Source organism: Styela clava, chromosome 2, assembly GCF_964204865.1.
Source record: "Styela clava chromosome 2, kaStyClav1.hap1.2, whole genome shotgun sequence".
In the NCBI taxonomy this organism is placed as follows: domain Eukaryota; kingdom Metazoa; phylum Chordata; class Ascidiacea; order Stolidobranchia; family Styelidae; genus Styela; species Styela clava.
In genome coordinates this window covers 13,410,713-13,433,267 of record NC_135251.1, presented here as the reverse complement: position 1 = coordinate 13,433,267, position 22,555 = coordinate 13,410,713, and the positions used below count along the sequence as shown (strand labels likewise).

The 22,555-nt window shown below is 35.2% G+C and overlaps 1 protein-coding gene across 2 annotated transcripts; it reads right to left on the bottom strand.

The window, feature by feature from the left end:
- Positions 1–7,856: 7,856 nt before the first annotated feature.
- LOC120335308 (uncharacterized) lies at positions 7,857–17,925 on the bottom strand. Of its 2 annotated transcripts, none has more exons than XM_078119540.1 (10): positions 17,593–17,925; positions 17,316–17,429; positions 17,044–17,225; positions 13,161–13,306; positions 12,462–13,055; positions 12,029–12,376; positions 11,592–11,948; positions 11,322–11,455; positions 10,973–11,207; positions 7,857–10,750 (listed from the first exon to the last, which is right to left on the bottom strand). In XM_078119540.1, exons 1-10 carry the CDS (start codon positions 17,808–17,810, stop codon positions 10,610–10,612), a joined length of 2,469 nt encoding a protein of 822 aa, XP_077975666.1. In that variant the 5' UTR covers positions 17,811–17,925; the 3' UTR covers positions 7,857–10,609. The 2 variants fall into 2 exon arrangements, with proteins under 2 accessions (XP_077975666.1, XP_039258732.2); XM_039402798.2 differs by having other exon boundaries at positions 12,462–13,052.
- Positions 17,926–22,555: the final 4,630 nt, after the last annotated feature.

Genomic DNA, 22,555 nt, shown 5'->3' with positions numbered 1-22,555 from the left:
ATTACAAATTTCCACAGTCCCGCGCATGAAAAAGCGATCGAGTAAGACCCGTTTCAGAGATGGGCGTGGTATTTGACGAGCCTGATATATTTTATGTGTCCTGGAATCATCCGGAGGATGGCGTTATTTTGTGCTATTCTGATTACTTAAATAAAAATATCAAAAAAAAAAAAAAAAGATTTTCTGAGCTTAGTATATCTTGACATACCACCGCGGTTACATAATAACACGCGTCTTGTAGCTTCAACCAGAATCCTGCACTTTCAGTAGAATCTGAATGTCGGATGTTTTCTGCGAAGGCGTCGAAAATGCGAGCGACAGTCATATCCCCTTCCCTGAACTTGTATGGGAACTAATCATGCATGCCATCAATATTAGCCGATTCTTTGAATTCACTACTGGAGATAATTCAGGAGTTGTGCTATTTTAAATAAAACTGACTAGGCGGGAAAATTTGATTTGTTCGACTCTCGCCTATCGTTCCACATCTGGTTTGGGGTACTGATCACCATGACTAATGTTATGTTCAATTTGATTACAAAAATACAGTACTTTATATCTTTCCAATTTTTTTTTCTCTTCAACGTCACTCAGTCTGGGTCGTCGATCTTGTAAACTCTGTGCCCCAATACCGTACCTTGCCGCCTTCAGGTAGGCGATCTTCATGCCGATATATGCGAGTCTTGCTCGTGTTTTTCCTTGATATTAAGATGGTTATTACCTTACTGTCTTGTATTAGAATACGTCCAAAATATGAGCAAAAGCTTGATTTTTCATAATTTAGTTTAATCTCCGATTTGAAGTATACTAAACAGTATTTACTGTCTTTGCATATCATTTCATCAGATATTTATAAGATATATTTGTTGATAAACAACGGCATGCATGCTACGAAGACCTAATATCGGTTGAATATTCTATTTCTAATCCTCTTACGATACTTCACCCCATGATGTGTGATCGTCATCGTATTGCCATGAATCTCAAATTAGAAAAGCATATCAGGTTCTTATATATATATATATATATATATATCTAATCTTTCAAACATGAAACTGAATTTGAATAAATAAGTTTGAACAAAAATCTAAATTTTTCTTAGCTGTACAGGAATGACAACATCTTAGAAAAGGGTTGTAGAAAAAAACAAGTTTGTACTAGTGTGAAGCCACGTTTTGTACAATTTAACCAATCACGCTGGGGATAATGCACCTGATAAATTTATATAATGAGGATATCTCGCGAAATCACGCTTATGTAAATCGCCTGGTGCATTCCAGATGATTAATCTCTGATTACTTTATCGGTCTCTCGTGGATAAATATATACACACTGGGATGACAATCAGACCACAGTTAGGGTAAAACTTGGATAAATGTAATACAATGACAGTTGGATGTTTCATGTTAAATTCTGCATGCAGATTGATGGCTTGTTTTGAAAAAATCTTATATGGATGGAAGATTAATGAGTTTAAAATACCTGTTATATACGATTATACGTCGCTATCAAGGCAGTGTTGATTATCTATATACCCAAAACATTTAATCATGTACGATTCAGTTTTTTTTCTTTTTGTCACTTTTTAGATAAACTACAATTCGAAAGTACGTAAGTCAAGTTCGAGAATAAACCTTGTTTTCGTCATTAAATCCATGCAATACAAATTTACACTGCAAGAAGTCGACTAATTGTATTCTTAAGCATCGTCGGAATGTTTTTTGGATTGAATTAATTTGTTGGTAAATTGGGAGTTCAAGTCATCAATGAGACTAAACGCGGGGTTTCATTTTTCTGTGGATTTCGCTGAGTGGTTTTAACAAAAAAATACAAACTGTAAATTTTGCACCGTTGTTATATTGCTACTGTGTCATTCAAACCAGTCTATTTATTTGTATCAGAATGTAGTTTCCTGTAATACGCCTGTGCGCTGACTGGTAAGTTCCACGAATTCAGGATATTCAGGGATATTTCTCGAGAACTACGTTACAATTCATACGAACGACAAATATTGCATCCATATAATGAGCTAATGTAGCTTTGAATGTGCCGTGTTTCTGATTTGATATGAAAGCAAAAAAATAATTGGAACCACAACATTGTACGCTTGAATTATTATATATCATGATTGCTTATGGGAAACTGCTACATGAAACTGTCCAGTTTCTATTAATCTTTGGTATGCTTGATATTCCGTTAAATATTTTATAAAGGTTATATAGTTCCATCATATCTTTGTAGCCATATCTTATGTTCTGCTTGATTCTATATGTCTGCTTGATTCTATGTCGAATATCGACATTCAAATGAACCACCTACCATCACAGCTGCGAAATATTTACAATTGTGCCAATAGGAAATATCCCGCAAAACTTGTCTCAAGTTTGATTTGTTCAGGATATTAAAAAGTTTTGGAGTGGATTAACTATTTCATGACTGATTCATACAGCCGGAAGGTCCAGTCCCGTTGCAGATGGTTGTAAGTGGGCAATCTAATTGGAAAGTTATCTGCCGTCTACTAAATCCTCTTGGTGAGATTAAAGTCATTAACTTGGATAAACAAAAACATTAACGTGAATGTGAATTGGCGACAAAACACTTGACAACTAAATTACAACTGATTACTCGATTCGTTGAGGAATTTGTAATAAGTCAAACATTGAAAATTTTTCATTGAATTGCCTAAAAATCATTGACAATCAGCAGGCGTACAATAAAGCACCGAGGTCAAATACCCCAATACACTTCGTAATAAGTGTAATTTAACAACACATTACCAGCCAACCAATAACATTACCCACACTTTCGAGGCATGTTCAAGATTTAAAGACAACTGAAACACAGCTTTTGTTTCTCGCGAACGACGTGCCGATTATCGTTTGATCTGGCATATGCTTTCCAGAAAGGTGAAAATTGTAATCCGTATGTTTGATGTGCATATGTTATCTCTAAAATCGGTGGTTCTTTTTCCAGCAATATGGGCGCAAATTACTCAACTGTTTTAACGTCTGCACTAATTAATTAAGCTTTTTGTAAATAGTTTTGGTGACGCGGCATTAACGATTCTGTGGTCTGACTGACCCACGATAGTCTTGTTACGCCACTGGACTGACCATCTATTTTAATTAATCTTCAATGTTTGATTTTGATCGGTGTTTTGCAGATGTTTTGGATGTATATTTTAGGTATAATTTGATCACACAAACCTCATAGGCATCACATCTAAATAACCACTTTCGAGATTTCCTTCTATTTGCAATAGAAATATTGTCATTTCTATATCTACCTCTAAATTGGTATACAGTATGTATCATTCATATTTGTTGGTTTAAAAAACAGGTTTGGGTGTGCTGCTGTGGAAATTCTGTTTTTTTTTCAGTCCGCTGTCATTTCATATGTATATATAATATCAGCGGCCCATTCGGAAAGGGCATTACACAGAAATTTTGTTCTGTTTGCATAAAATTTCATTATGTTAATTTCTGGGTATGAAATGATCTATGAAAGATAATTACAAATTTGTGAGCGAGAAATCAAGAAATCTTTGTGAGAAATCTATGACAGGTGCATTATCTCAGGTGACTCGCCATGTATATTCTGAAATCCAACCAAATTGAGTAGAATTCTCGTTATCCGTGTCTCGATATTTATCATTCCACGCGAATCCCTATGAGATTCATTGCGTGATATTTATGTCCAATGTGAAAATACTGATGTATCAACGATTAGTGATCATAGCTAGACTATTCAATATCATGGTGAGAAGATTTATAAGCGGATTGGAAATAAAATTTCGGTCAGCTTTAATTCAATCTACGCAGCATGCATGTTGTCTATCAACTAGGGAATTTTATCAAAGTGATAAGTAAGGATTATAGAAATATATAGCACACTTCAAATCTGAGATTATTCTAAATTATTAGAAAATATAAATTGAACTCACACTTTGAAGACCTAAAATAACAAGCCAATGTGAAACAACAACAATATTTGCATTCGCTACAAAGCAAATATTGATGCAACCATGAATAATAATATTATTAGCAGCAGAAAATCTGCTCTATTTCAGATAGACATCAAATTCAAAGAAATAGACCGATTCGTAAGATGAATGTATTAAATATTCGGTAATGATTGTAAACTTCACAACGTTAGACATTCACTGTTATAAATATATACAAACTGTAGGCAATATCATTGCAACCATTGCCATGCCCACGACGGTAACATTCTAAAAAAAGGAAGATTCATTTAAGTCGTTTGAAACCAAAATCGACAATGTATGAAGCTTGCTGTTGGACGATGACCCCCTTTCGTTCAACGCCCCAAATTTCATTATAGCTTTGCAAAACCAGTATATGTTTTGCAAGGTAGGGTATGGAATATGCGCGAACACAGCTTTGAGAAAACGAATTTTAAAATATTCTCAATTTCAAGAAATAACTAGAGTTATAATCACTATAGCATATTGTTTTGGGGCAATTACGATAAAAGAAAACAATAATTTTACATTATAATATGTTTCAAACTAACGCTAGTCTGACTATTATACACGTTAAGAAGATAATGTTGGGAATGTCGATAAATAGTCCACCAGCAGTCAGTTTATTCATCGGATAATTACCACTTTCTAAGATGTTTCACAGAACCAGAGCATCATCGGAAAGTCGCAGTCTTGGATTTAAACAACTCAAAATAGATCTATAGCTAAAAATAAATATATTAATCTAAATAAATAATAAACAATGATGTCATAATACTCGCTGTTATTTATTTTTGTTCGTGCTTTATAATCAATATAATTATATATATTGCTCAGGTGATCGGTAGTCACGGCGCTTTATCACAATCTTTTTCGCGATGTCAAATCATGGGTAAAAACAAAATACACAAAATATAATTGATAAGGTCTGTTTCACATTACTGCACAGAGCCTCAGACCAGCATCAAAAATTATCTGCGGCATAAAAGCTAATAAAAATTCAATATCCCATGAAAACCCGTCTCTTGCCTTTTCAACAAGGTCGAGTTTTTTGTACAATCAAGACCTTACACAAGACTCTGCTGATATTAACTTTATATGTGGGATCATTGAACAAAAACTCTGACAAACAGAGGTTCTTTTACCGAAGGCCTCCTAACAATTTTGATGAAGCTCAAAAATAATCACGTTATACCTTTGATTGATAGAACCTTCATACACTTATGCGAAAGCAAATCCTTATGGTGAGTGTTCTGAGTGTAAATGTTGTTAAATGCAAAAAGGCCGGTATATATGTTGCAAAACAAAGTAGTGCCTAGACTTTAGTAGCTGTTTGCTGAGAGTCTTGAGACATAAAATATACTGCAAATAAAAGAAACCAAAGGTAATGGTGCGGAAATTTCCCGCGCCATAAAAAGCATTGTTGTTTGATTTATACGTCATATATTTATGATTTCTTGACACCTTGCATTTTGAGTTGAACAATTAACATTCTAATTAATTGTGGGTTTCCTTGCTGTCTCTTTAATTTTCCAAATGTAATCTACCCAGTCATCAATTACATTTCGTAATATAACCAGTTTGTGACGTCATATGCGCGCGTGCTGGCGTCGTAAAACAAGATGGGCGTTGTCCAGAAGTTAATTAGTTGAATTGAACAAATTAAATAATGGAACACCGAACTTCCGATCGCCGGCTACAGTATCTCAATTATTTTATAACTAAAGACAAATTGTAATAAGAAATTGAAACCTAATCGAGTTGGGATCCCATCAGGATTATTATTGCTCCAAACCGAAACATCCATTCAATGTTTTAGTCCACAATTTAGAAAGCGTTTTTTTTTAGTCCCCACGTCAGACATAGTTTTCTATACCCAACAAAAGTCACTTTTCGTTTTTTTTTTCTATAAAAAAATACTCAAAGCAAGTCCACGTACACTCATATAAAAATATAAAAGATTGATCTCTGAGCGAAATAACGTGATGCCACTATAAAGTGCCAAGAGCCCCTAACGCTGTAGTCAATCTACTTGTTAGTAGATTTATTTCAGTTTTGGGGCAAATTTTCAAAAGTACAAAAGTACAGAGTCAATTAATTAAATTGTCGCCAATTTACTCAGCCGAATCGAGCAAATCTTGTGACACGTTGACGGGAAATTAAAAACCAGTTCTGATATTAATAATACAAGGAAATATCCCGTGAAACTTGCTTCCAGTTTGAGTTATCAAGGATATTAAAAAGTTGTTGAGTGGATTATCTACTTTGCGCGTGGATGATTCAGCCGGAAAGCGTTGTCCCGTTGCAGATGTTTGTAAGTAGACAACCTAATTTGGGGATCGTTTTTCTTATTTTAAATCCTATTGGACGGATTAGATTATTAACTTGGAGGAGTAGAACATCAACGTGAATGTGAATTGAATACCTATACTTCATGGAAATGTTTATGTTCCAAACCTCGTCGTTGGCATTTCAAGAGAAAAATAAATAAATATGAAGTAATTACCAGTTGCATATAACTTGAATAAACTTGACATGAACCATCTCAACAATATCTTATTTTCTTGACGATACTGAACTTATTTCAATTCAAACTTCAAGATTTAAAATAGTGAAACAAACTGAGTGCACAAAATCAAGCACACCAGTCTAATTACGTCGGTATTTACATGATGTGAAGCGCATATGAATTTGTGTGGATGGAAAAATAAGAATTATACATCACCCTCATATGTTGTTGATTTATTCATATCTCACAATCTGCGCTTACTAGCAGTTAGGTTTTTATATGTCATTTATGTGTAAATTTTAATATTGTTATTACCGAGTTGTTTGATTATTCATTTTGTTTATTTCCATGTAAAGTTGTAAACAACTGCAATGTTGACATGAGTGTGCTATCGCACTCAAACTGTTCGAAACATGTTGATGCAACAGAGAAAAATCACTATATATTCATTAAAATTGCCCTCTGTTTGTTGTTACATAAGTTATTAAATTGATTTTTTATCGATTAAGGATAATAATTCGATGACACGATGATTGTTAAATTTGAAGCATTGAAGATGCAGACCGATGCATTTCACACAACCAATGTTGATAAAATGCACATTTCAACGATCGGACAATCTCAGCTATCGGCCATGTCTTAGTCAGGTCGGGTTAATTTTTTTTTGAATGAACTAGCCTAAAATTCTAATTTTGGTGTATTACGGTCGCGGTAACATTTTACTTCGTAAGTATGCGGTTTTCTGTCTCAAAACACTTGGCACGTATATGACTAAAATGTAACGCAATGGTGAAGTTCATGAAGGGTGAATTATGGTGAAGCTCAGAATACCTGATGTGATAATTACGTACGGCGTAATGAACGTTGCCATGCCTTCAGTTTTGCTGAAAGCTTTCAGTCTGGATTACTGAGTTTAACGTGATTCGTTTTCAAATTTTAATCACCGGTAAATATTTAAAAACTCTGTTAAGGTCGTCCCTTAAGACAACGAATACTACATACAGAGTAGATTAAACCCACACGTCATACCTCAAATCTGAGTTTCTTACTCTTTTCTACTCTACAAAACTCTAACCCTGACATGGGCAAACCACGGCCCGTTGAGTAATTCAATTTGGCCCGCCTGACGCTGCCACAGCTAAACTTAAGCCAAATTTTGATGTTTCCGTTAATAAATAACTCAAGGAATTTGTTGAGATTGCGATTAAATTTAGTTTTGGCACGAGGCTTATTGTTTTCCACTTTTGTGACACTGTAAATATTGTTCATAAAATGTAACTTTTTACGTCACACATACAAGGCCCGCCAGTCATCCCTGCTTAACCCCTCTAGCACAATCGTAATAAAACTAAACTTCACGAGTAATTTTTGCAAACATCGTACAAGTTTATTTGCACGTTCAAAAATCATATAAAGATAAAAATTGTCAACGCGAAAAAAACGCATGTTGTAAAGAAAAATATAATAGTCAAGTAAACATCGAGTTGTAGTACATGAAAAATTGTCAAAAGGAAAGCAAACAGACTCTTCGCGAATTCCAGAAATTTAACCCTCAGTCAGAACTAGCCAAACTGAACGAAAGAAAGATTTCTGAACGCAATAGGGTTAATGTAATCAATTGGTCATATTTGAACATTTAGGGCCGTCACTAATTAAGGTCTGAGTGTAATTTAGCTACGGCCTCGTTTGATCAAACATAACCATCTGATGCTACACAAAAAAACATGAAAAAACACCATAATGAACTTTGAAATATATATAAATTCATTGTATTTTCTATTTTTTTTTGTATTGTATAACTTGAAGCCTTTTTGCAATAAAATTGAATCTGTATATATATAATTATGAAAACAATTTCAGAATGAGGCCAAAAGGACTCAAACTGGTTCATTGACCAATATAATAGGTGCACACAAATATTAAATATATATCGAGAAAAGTCAAAGCAAATTCTATATTTTTGTATAAAAGAGGAAAAAGAAAAGAGATAGAAACAATACAGCCGCCTTTTACAACACAAAGAATGTTATAAAGCGGAAGAATGGAATGTATTCGGAAAGAAAATACGCCTGTGAGAAGCGCAAATAAAATTACCCGTACATTGCAAAAGTATAAGAAGTGATTGGAGCTTGATATTGAGCCCTTCTTTAACTTCTGCAACGTACGAAGAGGTAAAAGCATATAAAGATCAATAAGAGCAATTAGTTTTATAGAATTTGCATTGAATTCGACACATTTTAAAACCCCATAATTCTGATTTTTTTTGCTTTTGCTTAGGCGGTTGAGTATAGAGGTAATCCGTATATAAATGCGTCACGTGATCGTCATGGACGATTGAAGTCCGCGCCGAACGTACGATGCAATACATCAGCGAAACGATGGACGGAATGAAATAAATACGATCGGAAAACGACGAAAAATATATTGCGAAAAAGCACCACACCTAAAATTATGACGTCATACAAAAACACCTATTTTCAAATTAACACGACACCTAGTGTAAACGCACGAACGTGGAACGGACCACTGAATTTAGATCTAAATATATGAGATTAAATTTTGAGCGCTTCGATAAAAATAAAATGCGAAAAATAAATAAACAAAAAACGAACGAACGAACACGTCAGGTAGCAGTTTAGCAGTGAAAATTGTTTTCGTATCGGGGAAGCGAGACGCAGAAAAAAACCATATCATTTCAAATGCCTATGCTTAAGTTAGGTAAGGAAGTTTAAAATCACCGAATATTCACAGCTAAGATTTAATGTAAGCACGAATCCTAAATTTGATGTGTAATCAACTAAGAGTCATCTTCCCACGCACTATATTATGGTGAAGCAAATTTGGAGGATTAATCGCTATTAATTAACTGAATTAAGTAGATTCGCGTTTGTACTTAAGTTTTAATTAATAAGACCTCTCTCTGTCTTGGTGAGACAAATTCGATTTGCATAATGGCGCGCGCACATGATTGGCATTGCAAAACGAAGTCATGGGAAATTGACACGCGAACGGCCGAAGTAATTTCTAGTCGATTTTTTTTTATTTTCGAAAGAAAATCATGATGAATTTTTCAGTAGAATTTAACCAATATCAGGGTTTTTGATGGAAAGTTCATCCATGTGAAAATTCGGATATCAAAGTCGCTTAGTACGCTTCTGACTAATAGAGACAACAATACTAAGGAAGCATATGCGCAAATTAGCGATACGTAATTGACGATAATGTTCAATAATTTCGCTTTCGCGCTCACAAATCTATCTACAACCTGTCAAAAGCGTCAAAAATTGTCAGATATCACGATTTTGGGGTCATATGAAACTTTTATTGGATCGGGTTGCGACTCGCTAATAACAAGGAAATGGAAAAACGAAAACAAAATCACTATCTAATGAAACTGCTTGGAAATTTCAGGCACACATAACATGCACATATAGGCTCACATACAACACATGGAATGGAGGACGCACATAAATAGTTTGGCAATCGCAAGTATGTCGAAAGCCAAAAAATAAACAAAGACCGTCCTACAACGAACAAACAAAACTAATAAACAAAAAGATCAATAATAACAACAGTAAGAGTAAAAAAGAAATATCAAAAAATCTCAGTGGGCTTTACAGCATTCCAACAGCGAGAAAATGGACCAATTTTGATATAGTTTCTAATTTTGCCGCAAGAAAATTCGTTTAATAAGATTAAATTGAATTGGAAAAAAAAGTATAAATTCGCGTCGACAAAATGATAAAATATAATTTGAATAACAATAACTACAATAAGATATAGAATTTGAATAAGGGGCTTTAGGCCAAAAGCGATGTGAAGCAGCAACGCACAATAAAAGATATATTCTACACTTACAGCTTACAAGAACATAGATGGTCATTTCTAGATGGAATGCCATCCCTAAATAAATAGACTTGCAAAACAAAATCTAAAATAAATTTTTAAATCTTTGCATTTGCTTTCTACACAGCTCTTGTATTGTACAATCTAATGGTTCTTTAGCCTTAGATACCTTGTTTTGGTGCGAGTTTCCTTTCGCGTAGTGCAGAACAGCGAACAAAATCCGTCTTTAGCGGGGATACTGCAAGTTATATCCATTTTATGATCCTAATATTTTATTTGTGCTTCAATCGGTTGAAAAGTCCGTGTTTGCTTCTTTCACCAGCCCAAGTTTTGCTCTTGATTCTAAACTTTCGGAGTTCGTTAGCATAGTCTTCGTGAGCCATGGGAACGTAACTGCGTGGTTCACAATGGTCCTGAAATATTAAAAACGAAATTTTACTTTTTAAATATAGTTGGATTTGAATTAATAAAATTAAAAATTCACAGTAGAGACCTGAGTGCAATTAAAATAGGGATGGTTTTAAAGTCACAGTCCCCATTTATATGGTTTCCTCCGTATAGATATGTTAAGATCCCATATTGAAAGTGGGGTTGATGTTTACGGAAGGTACATAAGTCATTTTCAGTAAATTCACCTTCATATCCTTGTAAAATTCCTTGTATCCATCTTTAAGAACGTAAACCTCGGGATAATATAAGTTTGGATAGACATTTTGGTCCCGGTCGTGACTTCTTAAAAATCGCGCAAGTTTGGGTCCTCGCTCAGAACTAAATTCACAGTGAAAAATAAGAATGTGAGGCTTTGCTGTTCCAGCTTGAGCCTGTTGCTGTTTCGATGTTGCCCACATAGGTTTTGCACAGTTGAAATATCTGAAAATATAATTATAAACATAACAAGTTGAAAAAAATAATAAATTAAAACAAAGCGAATCAAGACAATTTAAGTCTGAGTATATTTTGTATTTTTTTTTTTAGTTTACACACCTTTCTATCAGTTGTTCTTCGGTCCAGACGTTCACAGCACCATTTACATGACCTCCTTCGTATTCGTATGTGTATCTGCAGTCGACAACTTCAACCATACCGACGTTATGCTTTTCTTTCAATACATCAACGAGCTGTTTTGTAAAAAAAGGGGGAGAAATATAAATTTTGGAAATTCACTGAAAAGAATTAGAAATAAAATTTCTCTCTCCCAGGATAAATATCAAAAAATCTTATCTTATTATTGGTTACAAAGATGTAGGGACTTACTGTTTTTGATGTGATGTATTTCAGATCTTGTTTTCTTCCTGTTACAGTTGGAAGCGAGCAAGCGCGGCTAAAGTCTCCAACTAAACTTGCGTCTTCACATCCCTGATCAACGGCTTTCATAACGTCCAATTCGTTGTAAGATTTCGACCTATTCAGGCACGAATCAGCAATGTCTTTTGGTTCGGTGTCGGCGGCGTCGGAAAGAGATGCAAAAGTACGTGGACGCTTGATAGATACTGGAGTCGTCTCACATGAAGGCCCCCCTGTTCTTACGGCACGTTTCAGTTTCATGAGAGCGCGGCGAGATGGTACCAGAGGAGGTGCACTCGGTGATCGGAAGAGTTCTCGTGGTTTTAGCTGTAAATATATAAATAAAGTTAGCTATATTGAAAAGCATTAAATTGTTTAAAATAGACTGAAAATAAAAGCTAACTTACGACTTCTGGATCTATCTTTTTGCACCCTAGAGCGGTAATGGAGTCATTTGCGTCACTGGCTGCGAATGAGGTATCGGAGTTGTTTAGTAGAAGTGGGCCACTGATAAGTCCAGCTAAGCAGGTTGGGGTTGTAGATGTAGATTGGTCATGATCGTCACCAATACGGAAATCAGACCCTTTTTCTTGCATAATATTTTCACATAACATGTTTTCAATGTCATCTTCTTTGCATGATGAGACGGAAGCAAAATCGTCGCCACTCTGGTTGCCTTTACGCATATCCTCGTCATCACTATCGTGACTGCATAGACTTGAGTGTGAAAGCACGAAATCCTCGTCATTGTCGCCCTGGTAACAAAAATTGGATATTAATTTGAGTTTTATTTTTTCGTTAAGTTGAGGTATACAACTAATATTGCAAAATATAACTCACCATAAGCAAAGGTGCGGAGATTGGTCGGCACAAAAAGCTTCTGGATGACACAGGCGATGCTTCAATTGCAAACATGGGGAGAGGTCGTCCAGTCATGATAGCATCAGCAGATTTTGTTTTCCTTTCTTGTAAAAATGCCTTTTTGGCGTTTAGAGATTTACTGCACTTTCGTTTCCTCGCGACAGTGACTACTGATGATGAAGTTGAGTCGTCAAGAAGGCGTTTGATGCCACCAATTTTCATTGGCTGTTTGGGTGACAAACTTGCAACAGGAATGTTATCGTCGATCGTTCCCAACACTCGTCTCTTGGTTTGTGATTTGACATCCAGAGGCGAAACCGACTTGAAAGCTGATGACTTTCCATGAGAAAAGGCGCTCACTAACGGGGATGACATCATGTTATAAACTCCTTGTCTGGGACGGGTAAAAGTCTTTCCAGTACCAATGGGTGAAAAGCTGGGACTAGCGAGCATTGGATTGGGTACGGCTGTGCGATGACGGGATATTCTTCGGGACGAGGGTCCTTCGTTTTCTTTCTCGAGTTCGTTATTGCCAGACACTTCTTTCACGCCAAGAAGACGAAATCGGCCCTGCTAAAGAGAAACAATCAATTTGACTTCGTATTTTAAATAAAAAATAATCGAAACACATATGCTGTTATATCGTTTATTGTATATGAGCCTAGCTTAAATTAATACCTTGGAAGCGGGCATCGACTTGAATCTTCTGAAGCCCGAGTTTTTGTCTTCAATTGGGTGTTCTTGCGACAGACTTCTAACATGTTTTCCATCTCTGAATGGTTCATTATCTTGTGCAACAGGAGTTGGAGTGTCAGGAAAGCAGCCTACCATGTTGAAAATCGAATTTGATAAAAATGGAATACTAACTAGAAAATTGAAAAAAAAAGAAAACGAGAAACTACAAAAAAAGATTAACCTAAACCTGAGAACCCAAGAAAGGCAATGGTTTATATTTGCGATCATTTCAAGACTACTGAATCTAACTTGTCTGAATTGAATTCTTGCTATCAAGTGTCAGCAAACGCCTTGTTTTCTTGTTAAATTATCCCATTATCCCTTTACTAACGATTACGGTAGTGTTCCCAATGGCATTTTCCGGCTATAGAAATTGCATTAAATGTGATATCTAAATCATATTAGGATCACTGAAATTATTTGCCAAGTCCTGTATCACATCAATCAACAACATTGAACAAACAGGAGGATCTGACACTTGAAGTCAACTAGTTTCCCTTATCTCGCTACCATACATCCCTGTTGTATTATCAAGCTACCAAGACACTTGTACCTTCTTCCACTATTGGCATGAAGTTCTGATTTGACTGATGCTGACTTTTGATATATGCAACACGTGTCTGACGATTAGCAGACGTGATAGACGTCGTCTTCGCACCTGACCGTGATCCTTTCCTAATTCGGCTTTGTTTGCCGAGATAGTTTTTAACCAAAATACTTTTTCTCATTCCACCTGACACTGTCTGGAGCATATCTAAGTATAATGCAATAATGCATGAGATCGAAACCTCATCAACGTCAACTTTTTTCTTGATTAACTCGCTTACCTTATTGCATTAATTAATATACTACAACACGATTATGGTATAATTTTACGATCAACATATCGAGGTCGATTAATTCGTTTTCCTGTATGTCAGGGTGTTTGACAAGGTCACCTAGGATAATCTCTTCAAAAAACAATGCCAAAACGATGGGCTAGGGTAGTTTGACACAGATCATTAGATTTAATCGCCAGGTATTACAATAGAAATGCCACTGCGAGGTAATTCGTCGAATGGAGAGAGGAAATAAGCATATGCTCGCATAGGTGTAGCTCAGGTAGACGTTACCTTTCCCACCCAGGAAGGAGGGCGACCGCTGTTAAGCGTAATTGTCGTTAACGGGAACGCGGGATTTGATATCCTGTCGAGACAGTTTTGTTAGCGGACGTTGCTTACCGATGTGCACGTCTGGAACAATAGGTGGTAGATAACGATGAAAAGGCGAATTATGCGAGATGTACGAAGAAAAAGCTGTGTAGGTGATCGTTTATTACGTATGAATTTTAACCATGTTGCGCAACAGATGTGGAATTTCCAGATGTGAAAATGTTAAATTATACAACAACATTCAAATTATAGCAAATTTTGTACACGAATCTGTTTCGAATCCATATACACGTTATTCTTATGAACAAAGAAATTGTCTCTTTTCAATTTGTGGATAAAGTAATAAAACCCGAAAACGCCGAACTACTAAGCTTCTTTATTTACGTTGGCGAGCGAGCGCATTTTTTGAATTTCGCGGTATATTGACAGATAATAAAAGCTATTTGCGTAGGCGCTGAGTCGAGCTGAAGGATGCGAACAAACAGTGCGTGAAAGGTTTTAATAGATCGTTCGCGACTTTTTTATGTTGTGCACAAGCGCATTTTTCAAATAATCTAAAAAATATACTTTCACGTCTAGTAAGACGTCATAAATCCTAAATTTCGCTAAGAATGATGCTACATTTAATGCCGTGAGCCACGTAAAATCCCCATGTAACATTAACACTTTTACCAACTTAGGTATAATATAGATCAGATTGTCGTATCGCCTTTTGGTTTTTAAAGGGGTGTGATAGCTAAGTCTTCAAAGAATGGTTTTATTAAGTATGTTAAGCTTCTTTTCGCATCAGCATTTTATTACGCAACAATGGATATCGGCTAATAATACGGGCGTTTATTGCTAGTGAATTAAAAACTCATTGTTTCGAATGCACATTTCTTTGTTCCTATTCAACATTACCAAAATTGAGAGGGCGATATTGATTGATGAATTTTTGTTAAAGGGACATTTACAAGGAAAGATACAAGGAAACGCTGTGACTAATTGGAGCAGTATAATACATCACTAATTTAGTACTGCCAATATATGAAGATAATGATAATCTTTTACTGCTTTACGCATGATATGGTTCTCATTGCAATGCATTGTGCCGTAAAACCAATCCTATACAGTAAATTTCTCCTCAGTTTGTAACCACAGAAATGTACCTGGAGCGGTAAATATCGTTGAAAATTGAATGACGCAGCTAGAGACGCTAAATGTCTGGACTAGCCTAGCGTACCCACGCTAATAAGAGAGAATTCAAAGTGGCGTCAATTATTATACCACGCAACGACGTGACCAAGGCTTCGCGTATTCGGCGCCACATTGCTAGAGCGTCAAGCGCAAATGTCGAAATAGTAAAGTTTGTTTATTTGCTTTTCAGACCATTTCTCGCTGAACTGCGGCGATTGAAAGACGGCGACGTTGGCGTGAATCTATCGATTCGAAACAACGTATTTAATTTGAAATATTTGTTAAACATGTTATATTTGCGTACTTGATGGGAGACGCACCGACGCGTTATTTGTATTCATAACTGTATCAACGGTTTAAACCGACAACAACGAATTCAATTTGTCACGAAAAACACACAATACCGTGTGATACAAAGCGACGTGGGGATAATTCATTGATACAAAGCGATCTAATTTAAAAAGAATCCGAACGAAACTCGAAGCCATTTCCTATATAGCAGGAAGACTGTCATCATAAAACCGGCGAAGGGTCACATTTTTCCCGTCTATTTTATAACCCGTTACTTGAAAACATGATAGTCGTCGTTAATTATAATTGAATATGAATTACAACAATAAATCACGAAAGAGTTAAGCAAGTTGCCGCTGGAATTTGCGAGGGAAATACTATGCCATCTGCTTGTGACAGCGAGGAGACGCTACTGCGCTCCTTGAATGAATTTGATGGGACGAGAAGATAATAAAAGAGACATAAAATTCACGGTCGAGTAAGAGCGAGAGAGTGAGTGCTCATTATCCAAACATCTGTGCTCTCCCAGTAAAGTGCGAGATTGGGCGGCGCGGGATTTTTAAAATCTGTTAGCGCCGTACAAACGAAAACTTTTATGTTGCGGGCGGCAAATTATCACCAAATTCCAATATATCAAACCCAAATTTAACAATTTTTTATAACTCGGTGAAGAATTCATCTTCCCTGAGGGCTATATGAACAACCAGTGACAAAAAGTCAGCCATACATATCCATATTATTCAAATCATAACACTTTTAAATTTGTGGACAACGTATGCAAACCTATTTTAGAAAACAGGCCATAGAAAGTTAAGTTAAGTAGTAAAGAGGATTATATATTGGACTTGAAACAAATACAAACTAGCACAAATGAAACTTGCACTTGCTAATCTGAAAAGCTACTTAACTTACTAAATGTAGCCACCTGGCAACAGTTGCATTACAATCTGCACCCTTGAATACTATAATTAGTCTACAATACCTTCTACTTAATGTTTGTCACTGCTATTTGCCAATTTAGAATTGGCACGGATTAGTAAACAAGTTATGTTACTAATTACCCGAAAAAGTTCGATTTTGAAAAATTGAATAAACACGTCCATCCAACATTCTAATGAGACAAAAATTTTGATGACCATGCTACTGAATTTATAGCCATTTACTTATCCAAATGATACATTTTAGAGATTATATTCATAAGAACTCACCGTCATCAGCTAATGCAAGCTGGTGTGGTGAGTTGTAGCTTGACGCAAGAGATGATGGGGCTGGTGACACATGGCTAAGGTTATTGCAACCAAAAAATGATGACCCATTTGGGTGAGGAGAATCTAAACTCGAAACACTAGACAAAGACAAACGTTTTCTTGGAGTGGCAGATTGGTTGTGACTGTAAATACAAATTTCAGAATTTATAAAATAATGAAATAAAATATTATTGAATTTGTTTTATATATAACTATATAAACAGTTGACTCACCTTGTGTTGAGTTCTTTGAAATCATATGTCAAACTTGACATTGGTGACATGTCTGGGTTTGAAAAAGGCGATAATCCAGGTGAATATCCTCCATGGTTTTTGCCATAAATTAATCTGAAATAGAAGACATATGGTATGATAATCTACAATCAATAATATTCCAGTATTCACTGTATGTCAAGTCAGTTATATCTGAATATACTATCGCATTATTTACAGATTTCTGGATTCACTCCATCAATGAAACACTTGATTACTATCCGATTGTTGTACTGACCTGTTTGGTATGACTGGTCTTCCAAAATTACTTGGATATGACATGCTTGGTTTTGGGATTGAAGCATTTTCGCCAAAATCCTGATTCTCCTCATTGGTTGTTGGCAAATTATACATATCCGTCTTCAAAGAACTTGAAAACGAGTTTATGTGAGTTGATCTTATAATCGAAGATGTTGACCTTTGTGAGGCAGCAGATGAGAATCCTGAATCCGTCATTTCAGCGATAGAAACAGATATATATTATTACTTATAAGCCCTCAAGATTGGGCCAATTAGATCCTCAGAGGGCTGTTTGGTAATTCCAAATAAATATACAAATCTGAAGATAAAAATATAGTGAAATTTTTGGACTCTTGATCTATACCTGTATACTATTTGGCTATTCCTGTATTCACAGATTTACATGAATTTAGCAGCTCAGTAAAGCCAGAAAGCAATACTGACATTCAGTTCATTTTAATAAAATATACATAACTACATAAGTAGGCCTGTATACAAATATATTGCCTGACAAGCTCTTATAACAATAGCCTATAACCTGATAACTGCTAAGGTTAACTCAGAATTGAACAGCACCCCGAAATTAAATATTCCAATGATAATATAAGACATCTGACGCTGGTTAGTAAGCTATTGCTCATAATGAACTGACAGGCTGGTGAAGCATGCCATGTGTGAAAAGGGTTCGTTTCCCATCTGTCACTAAATAAAGGAACATGCCTTGACATGTCTCTTCTCTCAAAAACGATCATTGACCGCACAATAGTCGATTGAAACTGTAATTCCATACTGTCTACGAAGAGCAGTCAGCAATCAAATATGTATAAGCTGTAGGACAAATCTGAATCGCGAGGATGTCCACTCTTTTTTCTACCGCGAAGGTCTCTCATTCTCTCTCTCTTTTATTCTCTTATTTTCTCTCTCACTCTTTGGTCGCTCCTAATCCCCATTCGGATCCCACAGAATCAAAATTAATTCTTTTCAAGGATGCTTTGATACTTACTTATACCCATTCAGAAAATATTTTGTTATATCGCTTTCAATCCTAGTCTAAAACTATATATGTCCATTAATTTCATCCGGGCAACTGGTGAAGTTTATCAAATGTTCACATCAGCGAATGCCTTTAGTGAAAACATTGTCACAATCAAAAAGTAAACCTGGCTTTGGTATTACCTCAATGCAACACGATCCCAAAAGGCAGAATGAAGTTCAAGCCCATTGTCTGGGTGATTTATACCCTCCGTTATCAGCGTGATAACGACTTAGATTATCGGTCTGTTTACTAATTAATATCTGCATTCCCGCATCGCCGTCCCGTTATCTCTCCGAACCGAGTAACTTTCGAAATCTAGCCCCGAGGGGATCGTAACAGATTTGCAGCAAGTGCATCGCGACTTCACTACGATAACACATTTTGCTTTTGTTTACATGAATACTTGTTTCTAATACCAGACTCATATCATCTCTATCAACGATTTACGGGTTCACAGAAGTCTATCATTATTTTATTTTCATATATAAATAAAATTAAGTACCTAACAGGTGCTCCAACCCACGACTACAAAATGGCCAGAACTCAATACCACATTTAAAAAAATGCGAATTAATAGCCTACCTTTGTGGCATTGTCTAGGCTTATTTTGGAATGTGTATCATGCAGTAAATCTAAATCGAGTCAAAAACTTTTATTATGACACACATGAAATTTCAAATCTGCTCGGCGCGATATTGTAAAATTGGCAAGCGGATAGATATTGCTAAGTTTGCCACACCTTCCTGTAACTGCAGGTGCAAGAATCTGTAAGGAAGTCGCAATTTTGTCCGAGCGAAATAAGCATCGTCCGTTGTGTACACATACAGGTGCAACGTGGGAAAACTCGATTCACACTTGGTTAGCTCAGGCTCTAATGGCAAATCCGTTCCATGAAAAATCAGAATCTAATTTACATTTATTGAAACGCAAAATAGTATATATATATAAACAAGTATGTATTTGTATAACTTTAAATAATTTCAAAAATCAAAATTGAATATTTGTAATTAATGGAGGAATAAATGAATATTAATTACTAGAAATAAAAAAAACTTCGCCAAAATAATAAACACGTAATATTTTCGAATCGAAGTTTGAGTTGGTGGATGGATAAAAATTCATAGTTACAAATTTTGTGATAGTTAATTTGTGTTTTCTGTGTTGGGGTATCTTCAACTAAATTAGAAGTCCTATACTTTAAAAATTATTGTTAATCGTACATCAAGCATTCTGATTGTTTGAAATTCAGCTAGTATCTATTGACAATTTATTTTTAATTTAGATAAAAATTAATCAAATCATGATATGTGATATGAAAAGTTGATAACGCCATTCCATTTAATCAATGTGATTACAAATATATATATCGTAAGAACTGATAAGATAAGTAAGTACCAAGTGATAAGTGCCAAGAACGTGTATATAATTTTATATGGCTATTGCTTTGTTTTTCACAATGTAATTCAAAATTGTGAAAATTTATTCATATTTTTTTTACAAGAAATCACTTTCGAGGTGACCAGCAACTATTCAGACTTATTAAGCACAGAAAAATGAAGTTTCCGAAGAAAAAGGCAACACGATTACGCCTTCTCATGAACTAACATGTGCATCAATTTCGTAGTAAGGGATGTATTAGTAGATGTAGTAATTAACTGGATTAAATATTGGATCAATGTTGAATACATCAAATTAATTGAATGGAACATTTAGGCGGGGATTTTTAGCGCCTCGTTGTTTTGTGAATAATAGATCGGAATCAAACAAAGACGAACGAAAATGAACGTTCGAGGAAAATGTTCAAGAAAATAAGCACATCGCAAAACCTTACCAAGGAGTCGATTTAGAATAATTCTACGTATTTGGTGAAATCCATAAACAGTTCAACTAGGCATGGCATTTTCGGGTCAAATTAGCATTTCAGTTCTTGTAGATTCCCATCTAGATATTTGATGTTTGTGATAGACTATAATACCATAAACATGGGCACTGAGGGAAACGAGACGGAAATGCATGTCGGGCAAAACTTGTTTAATTTCTCAGCAGGACTTTTCATCCATTTAGTGATCGAGGTGAAATACATGTCGTGGTCTGATGAATTTAACGTTGCTGCATCTGCGTCACCTTGCAGACGTCTCAGTGATGTTTATTCGTCTGTAAACAATGATACTGCATCTAAGGAGACACGGCAGTTATGTTTTGCTATAGCAAGATTATGGAATTTTGAAAATGTCCAGAATAACTTTATTGGTATTTTCATTTTTTTATAAAAAATATTCCATACCGTTTGTTTTGAAATTGATCACCATAATCTGAAATATAGTTTTGTGGAGCACAAATCTTAAACATGTTGGACTTCAAATACGTGATATCAGCACTTCGGACTCGAATCAATTCATCGAACCAATCATTAGAGCCTAAGCAAAGTTCGGATTAATTGAACATTATAATTACCAGCTTGTACATATTTCATTGATTTGATCTAATAATTACACGTTGTTTTTTTAATAATCATCACTATATACACATAAATACTATACGGCTAAAATTAAATCGAACGTTCAAGTCTGGCGCTTTGTGACCTATTAATTTGGAATTACATGAAATATAGCAGGTAAATCTCACAATTTGTTGAATTCATATATTAATATATTTTGTGTTCGTTTGATTTCATTGTATTACCAATAAATAACCGTAGGCGAATTGTATATCGTTCTAAGGCAAAGTTTTAGGTTGGCTTCTAATTGATATTGTTCAAGTTGCTCTATAATGACACCTAACGACTAATTATTTATTATGTTCCAACATGGTTTTCCAATCAAAACTTATAGATTACAGTCATTCCGTTTTAAATCAATGTTGTTGCGTATCAAGATGCTAGGTTTTTTGAGTTTATTTAAATTTTTTAAAGAACATCTATGTTACAATGTTTATATCCAAACTTCTTTGCTGCAGATCCAATGTCTAAGATGATTTAAATGAATATTTGGTTGCAGTTTTGAATACAACATTAAGAAAGATAATTCAATAACACCATATATATTATTACCATTGTCAAAATGTTGGTATAGTAGCGCGTATTTTGTGATTCCTGTAGCTGCGATTTTTCTCACTTTAATCCGTAATAATAATAATAATATTCACGTTTGGCTTTACTTTCTCTGATCGTTGTTCAAATGTTTTAATACGTTGAGCATATTGGCTTTTACGTCTTGTGCACCGTTTTATCGAACGCTGATGTCACAATGCGTCGACTTCACCAGAGCATGAAAAATTGAATCCAAGGCGAATTTCAAGCAAAACACGAAATCTTGTCGTGTTAATTCAACTCAATGGAATATTATGCGCAATGATCCTAAATTTACAACTGCTTTGTTTTCTTTCTTAGGTTGAGAAGAATTTTCCATAAATTACGTTCATAAATTCGACCCGAAATTTTCTCAATGACCACTGGATGAAAAGTTGCATCAAACCACAGCTTATTTATTATTCTGTAAATCAACTTCCTGATACAAATGAAAACTTATAACATCTCGTATTTAAAAGATTTAGATCTGTGTTGTTGTGAGAGGTGTCAGAACAAGAGATATCATTATTCCTTCAATTCAATGATGATGATCAATCTCTAACTTTATATTTTCGAATCTCCTAGAATGACGTCGTGAGGACTTATAATTTTCAGTTTTTCAATTCACACAAATATATAACGTTAATACAAACATCAACTATACTCAAATATCAACATATTCTCTTATTTCACAATGTAGGCTATGACGTATCCGCACTGAGGTAATTGTGTATTACATGGTAAGAGTAGATGAGAGTGAAACGAAAAATATGCAACAAGTTTTATTGCCAATATCAAACGCCTAAATTAATATGGTTCTACCATAAGATATTGATACTTGGATCATAAAGTAATAGC

Bases quoted from the DNA above. Each gene is read 5' to 3' on its own strand.
- LOC120335308 (XM_078119540.1), bottom strand. From the start codon at position 17,810: ATGACGGATTCAGGATTCTCATCTGCTGCCTCACAAAGGTCAACATCT. The intron at 17,430-17,592 runs GTCAGTACAACA...CTTCTATTTCAG, and splicing joins AGACCAGTCATACCAAACAG to ATTAATTTATGGCAAAAACC. The intron at 11,208-11,321 runs GTGTGTAAACTA...TTATATTTTCAG, and splicing joins GAAGAACAACTGATAGAAAG to ATATTTCAACTGTGCAAAAC.